The 12,148-nt window shown below is 41.4% G+C and overlaps 1 protein-coding gene across 1 annotated transcript in view; it reads left to right on the forward strand.

Moving 5' to 3' along the window:
* Window positions 1-12,148, forward strand: part of HIVEP1 (HIVEP zinc finger 1) — a 137,245-nt gene that overhangs the window by 112,782 nt on the left and 12,315 nt on the right. The window contains 1 exon segment of the mRNA XM_034985680.1: window positions 598-699. Within this exon segment, the coding sequence (XP_034841571.1) occupies window positions 598-699 (102 nt within the window).

A 12,148-nucleotide genomic window follows, 5' to 3' on the forward strand; every position in this document is an offset into this window, starting at 1 on the left:
ATAGATAGATAGATAGATAGATAGATAGATAGATAGATAGATAGATAGATAGATAGTCTAGAATTAGTGGTCTGAAACCTTAACTCCCAAGTAGAAGCAATTGGAAAACTGACCCCAGAGATGTTTCTACAATCCAGGGTCCTTAAGACTCCATGGGAAACAGTCTGGCTGAAGATAAACTTAAAATAAAAACTACAAAGCATGCAAGGAAACAAGGTACCATGGGGGAGATCCAGCAGACGCAATGTGGGAGGATTCAGACTCCAGGAACCATAGATCTTAGTGCAATCCCAGAAGGACTTTAAATGTAAACTGTTCTCAGAAATAAATGAGGATGAGAGAATAGAAACCAAAGGCAAAAGTAGACATGATCCAAGTAGAGGAGGCAGATTTGAAAAAGAGAAGTTATTAGTAATAAATAGCAAGGTTATTACAACATATAGATACCAATAGTTTCGTTTTTCTGAGTTTTAGTCTTGGAATTGTATAACCACAGTCTGTGCTTTCACTTGAAATAGGAATGGAATTTGCCAGTGTTGACAAATGCAAGAACAAAATAATACTACGTAAGCTTAGTAAACATTCTTTTCCCTTAAGGAAATCTGACAAAACACATGAAGTCCAAGACACATAGCAAGAAATGTGTGGATTTAGGCGTCTCAGTAGGTTTAATAGATGAACAAGATACAGAAGAATCAGGTAAGGCTTTATTCCATATTTTTCATAAATGCTATTTACAATGTGCTATTTTTTTGCATCCATACGCTTCTTTTCATTCTCACTAATACTTCCTAGTTCTTACTGTCATTGCTGCTTATTTACATGATGCAATAGCCTCCTAATCAGTTTTCCCATCTTTAATTTGTCTTCCTTCCCATCCATCCATCCCCACAGATGTTCCTCTTCCTGAAGCATGTGTCTGGTCATATTACTGCTCTGCTGCAAGTCTTTCATTTAGCCTCCCAAATAAATTATGAGCTGCTTGACCTCACATCTTCAAAGTCCATTATAATCTGGTGTCCACCTGCTTCCTCACCCTTATTTCTCATTTCTTTCTTCCACCTATCCTAAGGCTTAAATTTCCTGCTTACATGACGTTTATCTGGCTCTCTACCTCTCCAACCCTCCCTTAAACCGCCCCTCCCTCCCCCCTCGCCGCCGCCTTCAATCCCCATGCAGACGTGGCTCCCTGTGTGCACTGGGCAAAATCTTCCTCTTCTTCAAGGTCTAGCTCAAATCCACTGCTGCCATGAAGCCTTCTCTGATTTTCCTTCCCACACTGGGGGAAGCCACTTTTCCCTTCTCTCAGCTTCTGTAGTGTTTTATATTTTAGCGTTTGCTCTCTGAAAGCATTGAATCTCTTTCTGCCTTATTTTTGGATTATCTACAACTGCTTACCTTACCTCCTCACTGAGACTGTTAAGCATCTCCTGAGCAGAATTGATGAAGGAGTGATGCTTCCTTCACCCGCAGCCCATGGTGCCCTGCCTCGCACGGAGCAGCTGCTCTGGAAATGTTTGTGGAATAAAACATTTCTTTGCATCCCCAAAATGTTTGTTATTTTGAAAGAGTTAACTGGTTGTTTTCTTAACAGTGTTCGCTCAACAAATATAAGTGTTTATCTCTAACCAATTTTGAGGGAAAATAAACCTGTTCACCTGTTCTGACTCATTAGAGAGTAGAATTATTCTTTCGTAAGACTTTTTTTATAAGCCAAGAATTTATCAACCAAGAGATCTAAGTTTTCTTTAAAAAACTGTCTTTTTTTGAAATATGCCCCAAATTAGACCTTTATTTCCTTGCTATGTTTTAGTTAATATGCATTAGTTTGATATCTAGAAAATTTCCAAAGAGAAAATGGTGAGGACACCATTGAAAATATAGGTAAAAAATCAAACGCGTTTTAGTCCACCTGACAACCAGTAACACACTAAATGAATCACCCTGAATTTTTTTCTAAATACGCAAAGGAAGTGACTCACATCTTAAGTGGTACAGCTGATACAATTCAGTATTTTAAGCACACAGAAAGGATTGCTTTTAACTCTTTGGGGAATAAACTGATAGATTCTTGATAGAAGAAAAAGATAGTCATAACAAATTTAGGACAATAAGGGGCTTTTTTAAGTGTTTTAGGCACCTTGATGCTTTGATACATTTTGGGGATGGCAATATCAGGATTTAAAAGTGCCTATCACATTAACGTAGTGTAACTTTTCTGTCCTAGGAACATATTTATTAAAAGCTGATTTTTTAATTGTCAGAAATTGAATTACACACTTACACATTTAATAGAATTATTTATAATTCACTTCTAATGTAAACAGCTTTTATTTGGTTTATTTTCTGCTCTTAGCAATCATGCAGTAAATTACCATAATGAAGCGAAGAAAAAAAATTTTTATTTGCCTCATTATTTATTTGCTTTATAATTATTTGCTGTATTGTTAATTGGATTGAGTCATTCAGAAGTAAAAAGCTAGGAAGAATGAATAAGATTTTCAGCAAGTTTATTATTACCCACAAACTAGTAAAGGAAGAAAGTAGAAATGCGAAATACTAATGTCTGAAAAACCTAAGTGTAAAAAGTATTACTACAATATATACTCATTTACATGTTTTACTTCTTTAGGAAGATGTCCTATAAAAATTAAGTAAAATATCTCTGGAGTCCTCTAAAGTTAAAAGAAGGTAGTGTTTATATCCTAAATTTGCATAGGAAAATTAATTATCATGTATTGTTTAAATTGGCTGACAGATCGATTTATATACCTATCCATTCTTTTTTGTATTTCTCAGCTCATTCCAGAAGCACTTGAAGCAGGTTTTAGATTATAAACTCAAACTTGATAGACTAATTCCCTATTCAGATGGGATCTTCTGATAAAACTAGGTAGTTTTACTTGTTTTTCTCTTGGTTAAATTTTTTTTTTTAATTACTGTAATTATGGGTAGCGTACTCAGTTCTTTCACAGTTTTGATTGAATAGTAAATTGTAGCATCTAGGTGGATTTTGCCAAGTGCTGTGGCCATATGGAGGCCTAGTAATTCTTTATGAATATGCCAACAAATATATCCTACTTTTGCTTTATTATGGGCTTGGAGTGGAGGTATAAAAGTAGTAAACATTTGTCATTTTATACCAGTGGTCTTCTTTTCATTATACTATTTTGTGCTTTTAAAAAAATATTTTGATTTTTTTTTAAAATACAAAAAGATTACGAAGAGTTTTATTACATGCACTCATGTATTCACACCGGACTTGATTATTATATTTTCTCATATTTGCCTCAGGTCTTTTTTATAAATTCAGTGTATTTTGGAAAAAACCAGCCAAGCACATCATTACACATCAGGTCACCTTTGCTGGTCACTCTCCCTCCCAGAGGCAGACACTAATTGTGCTTTTCAGTTCATTTAATGCACGTTCATATATCCATGAACAGTATGTGTTTGGTTGGTTTGTGTTTTGAATTTGCATTAACAGTACCGCCTTGTATGTAGATGCCTAGAAAATTAATTTTGCTTTCTAATTTTAAATTGTTTTCTAGAACAATTTCTGTCTCTGCACATCCTTGACTGTATACTGTTAAGAATTTAAATTTTGCCCAGTTGGATGAATGAGAGCCTGCTATCTTTGTGTTTTCTTGATTACTGTCCTAAGGTTGTGTCTTATTAGTCTTTGAAAAGAGGTTCCTCTCCATTAAATCAGCAGTAGTTAGAGATGGGGTCTTGCTTAACAGTTCTTCAGATGTCTGTGTTTTTCGGGGAGAAAGCCCAGAGCCTGCAGTAGGTTGCTGCCTGTCTGGAGGGGGTAGTGTTTTCTAGTTGAACACTGGCCTCCACATGCAGTGCCCAGGGCTGTGGTGGCTGGTCTCTTTTCTGTCTATATCCACTCACTAGGTAATCTCATTCCGTTTTCTGACAGTAAATACCACCTGTCTGCTGCTGATTCCAGTACTCACTCCAAACTGGCACATCCGTCCACCTGCTCACCACTCCCACTGGCGAGTCTAATGGGCACAAGTTGGACGTGCCCCAAACTTCCGATTCACCCCTTACATCTAAGAAGCACACTTCCCCGAATGTCTTCTCCCATCCTTCCAGCTGCTAATCCAAACATCTTGAAGTCATCCTTGGTGCCCTTTGCCTCTTCCTTTAAAGTGTGTTCAGGATCCCCTGTGTGTGTGTGTGTGTGTTTCATGGAAATAAAACATGAGGACAAGGATTTTGTGTTCACTGCCCGATCTCTGGCTTCTTAGGATGGTGGCTGGCAAGTGATAGGTAGTAAATAGTTGTTGATTTAATGAAGGACTGGGGGAAAAAATGACCTACAGTCTGTCAGAAAATTCTTGATTATTATTAGTTTTAGAATTGGACATGTTAGTTTTCCATTAAATCCCTTCCCTAAAATCAGACGGTAGCTATAATACGGCATTTAATGCCTCTACCCGTGAAGATTACTTTAAGTAACAGACACAGGAATTGTCAAAGCCATGACGACATTTGTTTGTTAATTTGTTAGTTCTTGGTCATTAGACGAGACAGTAATTCAAGTTACCTGACTACTCCGTTTTTCCATCCTCTGTGATGATCACTCCAGATTGACGAAGATCTGTTTTTCAGTGTTTCCAGAGAAGAAAATTTGCTTCTCTTGTCGAAGCGTTCATTCATTCATTTAGCCCTTGAGCAGCTGTAGGTGATGTGCACGGCTGCTGCCCTCGGGCTCAGGGGCTCCCTGCCTGGGCGGCGGTGTTGGCGCGAGTCAGCCTCGGCTGGGATCGGGGCAGGAGCAGGGATGCCTGGTTGGTTGCAGAAGGATGACTAAGGATGTCCCAGAAGAAAGGGAAGGGACTTACTTATCCAGACATTGCTGTATTTGAACAAGTATCGGTGAGGAGGAGGGGTGTGGGAGGGCAGCATTCTGGACCGAGAGAGTTGCTTGGGCAAAAGCCCTGAGGTTAGGGGCAAGGAGCAGGTGCTAAGCACGTAACTGGGACAGGATGTGAGAGTTGGACAGGGTGCATACCTGATGGGGGCCACGGGACAGGTCAGACTATGCAAGGGAGCTTTAGCCCGGGAGCGGTGGTTCCAGGTGTCCACTCTACTCACTTGTCCTCAGATGTAATCAGAGCCGCTGCTGTGGCAGTTTATACCAATTTCTTGATGTTGTGACACTTGACAGCTAGTATTTCTTCAGTATGATTTTTCTAGTATTTTTATTCTATTAAACATTCCATAATATGTAAAGTGTTCCTTTGATTTAAAAAGTTTAATTCCATAAGGATGTGGTAAAGTGTAGCAGTTTGTTACGAAGTGTCTCACTTTACTGTCAATTTCCTTTCCCCAGGAAACATACAAATTATTAGAAATACAGTTGTAGGAGATGAAGTGGCTGACTTTTAAAAAAGTAGGAAGGAGAATCAATGTTTTCAAGTATTGCAGTTTTAAATTCTGAAATGTACACCTCCACCTCCTGCTAGACTGAAGCTCAGGGGTCTGAGGCTGGTCAGTGTTGAGTGATCTCTGCCAGCTCCACCTCTCTGCCCCGTCCTTGCTCACTGAGGTTTCCCGTCCCCCTGGTCACACAGTCTCCCCCGTGTAGGGATCAGACACATAGTGGTTCCTCGGGAGACTTTAGATGCCTCATAGGATCCTCTGCCCCTCTCGACGTTCCTGCCTGACCATGTGTTCTCCATCTTCCTGGCCCACTAGATGAAAACGAGGGGTCAGATTGTATTGTGTGATGTAGGATCTTTGCACACAGAACTTGCTGTCTTCTCTTTAATGGTGAACAGTTTTATCAGATGCTTTTGTGGCACCCTGCGATCTTGGTATCATTTCTCAAATTTGTGATCTAGCATAAATCTGATACTAAGCCCTGGTGCGGGGTACTGTCAGAAACCACACTGGGCATCCCGCTGCCGCATGTCTCCAGTAAACACTCAGGAAAATGCAGAGGTCTGGCTGGCAGGAAGGTGCCGCAGTGCCTCTCACGGTTAGCTTTTTTACCTTTATTTCAGAAGGGTAATGATTGCAGTGGCTTTTCCGATGCCTTTCATGCCCACACAACGGCAGTTGTCCAGGGATAGCCGGTCTAGCCCTGTGAAAAGTGAAAGGCAGAAATAACTAAACTCCACCAGCTGACTGTCCTTTGTCACCGAGCTTTGCCTAAACACAGTTGAAATTTGTCACTACCAATGCTGATAGATGATAGATGCCCACTAAAGAATATAGTGATTAAAGAAAAATTAAGTAGCCAGATTCAGAGACTCCGTGTCTTTGGGGAAACCATTCCTCTAAAATGTCAAGGCTTGATCAGTATGAAAATTTGTGACATTGTCTTCTCTAGATACTGATTTAAGTTCCTATGTAATTTTGGTCGCCACACTGCGTATTTCCTCGTCTAACCATGCGGCCGCTCTGCAAGCAGTGGAGTCCTACAGTACCTTAAGGAGGACGATTAGAGGGGCACCTGGGTCGCTCAGTCAGTTAAGCTGACTCAGGTCATGATCTCAGGGTCCTGGGATCGAGCCCCACATAGGGTTCGCTGCTCGGTGGGAAGTCTGCTTCTCTCTCTGCCCCTCCCCCTCCGCTCGTGCTCTGTCTCTCGCTTTCTCTCAAATAAATAAATAAAATCTTTAAAGAAAAAAAAAGACGATTAGATTCGGCACACGTTAATGAACGTCACATGCCCTTAGATGGTCAATGCTAACGAGACATGTAACAACTTACTGCATATATTTAAATCTTGATCACCTTGGACATCTAAGAAATGGGGTAGATATTTTTTTTTAAAGATTTTATTTATTTATTTGAGAGAGAGAATGAGATAGAGAGCATGAGAGGGGGGAGGGTCAGAGAGAGAGGCAGACTCCCTGCTGAGCAGGGAGCCCGACGTGGGACTCGATCCCGGGACTCCAGGATCATGACCTGAGCCGAAGGCAGTCGCTTAACCAACTGAGCCACCGAGGCGCCCTGGGGCAGATATTTTTAAAGGAAGAAAAAAATAACCCACAATGTTGTTGTTTGGGAGATCTGATTCTAAATGCCAGACTTTGCAGAGTAGCACCCAGAAACCTATACCAAGGATAGTGCTTTTAGGTTTACAGGGAAAATTTGGGGGTTTGGTCATTTAATTGATCTTCTCTATAGCACACCAAGATATATCACCAGGAAATACTATCTCTGAGCTTTCATTCATTCAACAAAATTTATTAAATACTCACGAAAGGTCAATGTTACTACGTAGTATCTCACCAAAATTTTTTTTTTTTTTTAGAGAGAGTGTGCAGGGGTTGGAGGGTAGAGGGAGAGAGAGAATCTTAAGCAGGCTCCATGCTCAGTGCAGAGCCAGACGTGGGGCTCGATCTCATAATCCTGAGATCGTGACCTGAGCTGAAATCAAGAGTTGGACGCTTAACTGACTGAGCCACCCAGGTGCCCCCAGAGTATTTATTTCTTAAATATTATTACCATTTGGTAATGTCTTAGCCAGCTTATGGCTTTCTGGCAAAAATCCAAGGCTTCTTTTTTTTTTTTTTTTTTTAAGATTTTATTTATTTATTCATGAGAGATAGAGAGAGAGAGAGAGAGGCAGAGACAGAGGGAGAAGCAGGCTCCCCGCGGAACAGGGAGCCCGATGTGGGACTCGATCCCAGGACCCTGGGATCGTGACCTGAGCCGAAGGCAGACGCTTAACCGACTGAACCACCCAGGCGTCCCAATCCAAGGCTTCTTAATACTGTATCTAGTTATTCCTTTATGTCTGCCTCATTTTGTCTATTTTCTACAAAGGTTTACTCTGGGTTTATTTCTCCTTAACTTTAGTATTTATTTTCCTGGCATTATCTTCAATCTTTTTTGTTTAAGTTATCTTATACCCATTCCCTACTGTGCCGACCAGCACAATACTCAGAATGTCCTTCACTGGGGTCATGTGCATGTCTCTGGTTGCTAAAGAGGACTTGTTAAAGGTCACTGTGAAATGGTGTGATGAAGGACCCAAGACCCTTGATTTTTTAAATTCCTTACTGCCCTTAGCAACAGTGGGCTGCAAGGCTACCCATTTTATCTTTCAGCCGATGAATTCTTGGCTAATTTCCAAGTGGAGTAAATGTACAGATGCTAGGAACCATTTACGTTGAATGAAGCAGGAGGAATTATAAGTTTCTCTAAGCCAGCCATTAAAATGTGGACATTTGGCATTTAAAAAGAAGTTTCCATTTAGTTTAAAACCAGCAACTCGGGCGCCTGGGTGGCTCAGTTGGTTAAGCGACTGCCTTCGGCTCAGGTCATGATCCTGGAGTCCCGGGATCGAGTCCCGCATCGGGCTCCCTGCTCGGCGGGGAGTCTGCTTCTTCCTCTGACCCTCCCGACCCTCCCCCCTCTCATGTGCTCTAAATAAATAAAATCTTTAAAAAAATAAATAAATAAATAAAATAAAACCAGCAACTCAAGCTGCAATTATAGTAGTATGTGCTCACGAAAAGTCTCATCCCTCCAGCCAGCCGCCCGTGGTGCGCATTTTCTTTTTGCCGGGCCAGATGACAGTCTCAGGAATTTTGTCCCTGTGCTCTTGGGGTAGTAGTGAATACTTTCTTGTTTTCACCTTCTGTGTCACAGACCGTCCTGCCGGCTATTTGCTTTTTTTTTTTTTTTTTTAAGATTTTATTTATTTATTTGCGAGAGAGAGAATGAGATAGAGAGAGAGCATGAGAGGGAGGAGGGTCAGAGGGAGAAACAGACTCCCCGCCGAGCAGGGAGCCCGACGCGGGACTCGATCCCGGGACTCCAGGATCATGACCTGAGCCGAAGGCAGTCGCTTAACCAACTGAGCCACCCAGGCGCCCGCTTTTCATGCCTTGATCCAAAGAATGTTTTCGTCAACAGTGCCGGGCCTCAGTGCGAGAATGTTAACATGCTGCCGAATGGGGAGAACCACCCAGTGTGGCCAAGCGCAGCTTCAAACATGGTTCTTGCTGGGGTACAAGTCTGGGGTACGGTGTGTAAGAGCCGTGACGTTAGATCGCAGGATTTAAGACCTGTATCACATTTGCCCTAAAATTAAATGAATTTTTCTAAATGAAATTCTGTCGACGTGAAACCTGTACAGTATGTTTCTGTCACTGGGATTTTCAGGGAAAACAGGATTGCTTCTTTTTAAGAAAACGTTCCATGCACAGTACGAAACCATAATAGCTCTGGAGATTTCTACATAAGATAAAGAAGTGTCAATATCATTAACGAACGACACAGATACGAGTCTTTTGGTTTTACTTCCCGAAGCGAATGAACGTTAAACTTTGGCCCCTTACATTCTTAATGATGTTTTCACCTTTTAAAACAAGCAAAATAACAACGACTTATTACTGCCATAGTTGTGGGCTTTAAAAGAATTTTTTCCCCCCCAAGTTGCTGCTGTTTGTCTGGATCTCCAGGTACTATTTCTAAACTTGGGAGCCAAACAAGCAGGAGCATGCGGATCCCAGCCTGGGTGATGGTGGCCACCTGTGAATCCGATTCTTCCAGCAGGTGTCACTGTGGCAGCGATGTGAGGGCAGGCTGCAGTTCATCCGACCCCTGCTGGAGTTGGAACTCCATCTTCGGGGAAACTGGGTGACAGAAGCTTATGGAAACGTTTACTTTTGAAAAACAGTGGTGCCGCATCGCCTACCTCTTCTTTCCCTCACAAATTTAAATTCACAGAAATTAAAGGCATTAATTTTCCACTTACATAAATTTTTACCGAGTATTGGAAAAATTTAGGAGCAGGGAATGTGTCCAGGAGGACGTAAACGAAACAGAACTTGTAAGGGCCACACATTTATGAATTTGTTAAGCAAGTGTGGGGTTTTTTTTTATGTCTGTCCTAGAGGCCCTGGGGGACGCAGAGGGGTAAGCTACAGCCTTTGCCCTCCTGGAGTGTTACAGTCGGTATGTCACACCAAGAGAACAATGGTAGGAGAATAGTAGGAAGGCCGTGCACCCCATTGGCGTAATGACAGGACTCCTAAGTACATGAAAAGCTGGTTCCAAATTTTGGCTTTGATGCTTCCTAGCCATAGAGACATCTCTTAACTTCCTTGCTAAGAGGAGTTTGATATCACTGCTGTTACCGTGCCTGTTAGATTGAAACAGGATAGCGGAGTATGGGTGTTGGCCGACTTTTTCTGGAAAGGGCCTGATAGTGACTGTTTCAGGTCTCGTGGGTCATACAGCCTCTGTCATGACTACTAACGTTTGTGGCTGTGACCAAAGGCTGCCTTAGACAGTTTGTAAACCCCTGAGCCTGCTACGTGCCAGGAAAACTTTACTGACAAGAACAGGCAGCGAGCCACATGCTTGCCAAGGTCGGATGTAACAGGAACTCCGTGCGGCACGCTGTGGTAGTTCTTGCACTGTGTAACGTGCTATAGCAAAGTGAACAATACCACAAAGTCCTGAATGGTAAGTCTTTGGAGTAGTTAACAAGTCTCTGGTCTCGCCCTTGCCAGCCGGTGATCACAGACAAGTCACTTTTCCTTTCTTCGTCTTCTGTCAGCATGATTTCTGAGGCCGTAGTAATAGTGTTCTTTGGGGGTAGGAGCAGGGCTAAGGGGACGGTGGAGTTATATGAAAGGACTTTTATTAACAAGAATCCAAACAAGAGAACAAGAGTTGGTGGGCTCTGCCTTGGCGCTATGGGTATTTGAAAGGATGCCATTGTCTTCCATTCATTTCAGCTACCCATTTTCTCTTTTCTCTGTCAGCCTAGAGTATCAACCCTGTTTAACAAGTATGTGATGATCCAGAGTTCATTTTCAGGTTTCCAGACTTGGAAACTTCCCCTTCAGGAGTTTCAGGACTCAGCACATGCAGAGATAAACATTACTCTCTCCTTGTCCTGGAGAAGGAAAGCTACAGCAAGGAATCCCAGCCCTTCAAGCTGTAGGCCTGTGGCTCTGTCCAGGGAGAAAGAAAGGTCCAGGGAAGCCACCCTGTGGGCCTTCCCATCCATCATACCTCCAACTTTGGTCTGAAACTTGGCATGATCAAGGCAAAATCAGATTAACATGGAGCCAAATAGTTTTACCCCCTTCCCCATTAAACAATATATGGTGTTCTTTTTAAATCCTTCATATAAATTGTGTGTGTGTGTGTGTGTGTATACATATACACATATATATATAATTTAAAGATTTATACTGTAAGTATTCTTAAACTTCCACAGTCACTATAAAATGCAGTGTATTTGTTGTGAAATTAAAAAGGTTGAGTTATTAGCTTACATTCTTCTTGGGGATTGCGTTTTATATGCTCTACTATTCATAATTAAATAATTATATGAAGCTTTTAGTTTTTGTACCTATAAGCATTCAACTCATGCATATTTATAAGCTGGTTTAATTTTGTTAATTTACTATTGACCTTTCAGGTCACTCTGTAGATAGATTTTTAAAATAGGACATTTGAATGTGGAACATTTAGCAGAGACTCAGGAGCCAGACAAAACCTGGGTTTGAATCTCAGCTCTGACACTTGTGAGCTATGGGCTTGACACTGTAAAATAATTAACTAAAATTTACATTTTTTTAAATCCTTATCAGAGAAAATACCCTGTCCTTAACTACTTGTTTTAGTTATTATCAACTAGTGCTGGTGTGTATGTAGGGCGAAGCCAGATTCTCCGCGAGTCCGGGTGGCCAGAACCATATATGCAGCTAAGAGATGCAAAAGTAGGTACAAGATACAAGGTAGGAACAGTTGTAGGTGCTAAAAGCTTAACACATGTATGTAGGCTATGGTGTATTGGGGAGAAATTTCCTGTGCTTTTAAATTCACCAAGAGGAGCGTTGGATTTGATTTCAAGAATTAATAGTTTCCTATTAAACAATAGGAAAGAGAAAATTGTTTATCAGAAAGAGAAGTCTTGGTGAGTATAAGAACAGCAGGGAAGTGGATATTGTGCAAGCTTATCTGAATGAGACAGAATATTGATGTCGAGGGAGTAAAATAAAGGCCCTGGAGCACTGGCAGATTGTTTGTTTGTTTTATGCAGCTTTCCAAAAGATAATTTTAATCTTAACAGAAAAGCTGCAAAGCGCATATAGAGAGTTCCTGTATACTCTTCACCCAGCTTCCCCTTATGTTAGCATCGTGCAGAACT

Source organism: Mirounga leonina, unplaced genomic scaffold (assembly GCF_011800145.1).
Source record: "Mirounga leonina isolate KUSES-001 unplaced genomic scaffold, KU_Mleo_1.0 Mir_366, whole genome shotgun sequence".
NCBI classification, from domain to species: domain Eukaryota; kingdom Metazoa; phylum Chordata; class Mammalia; order Carnivora; family Phocidae; genus Mirounga; species Mirounga leonina.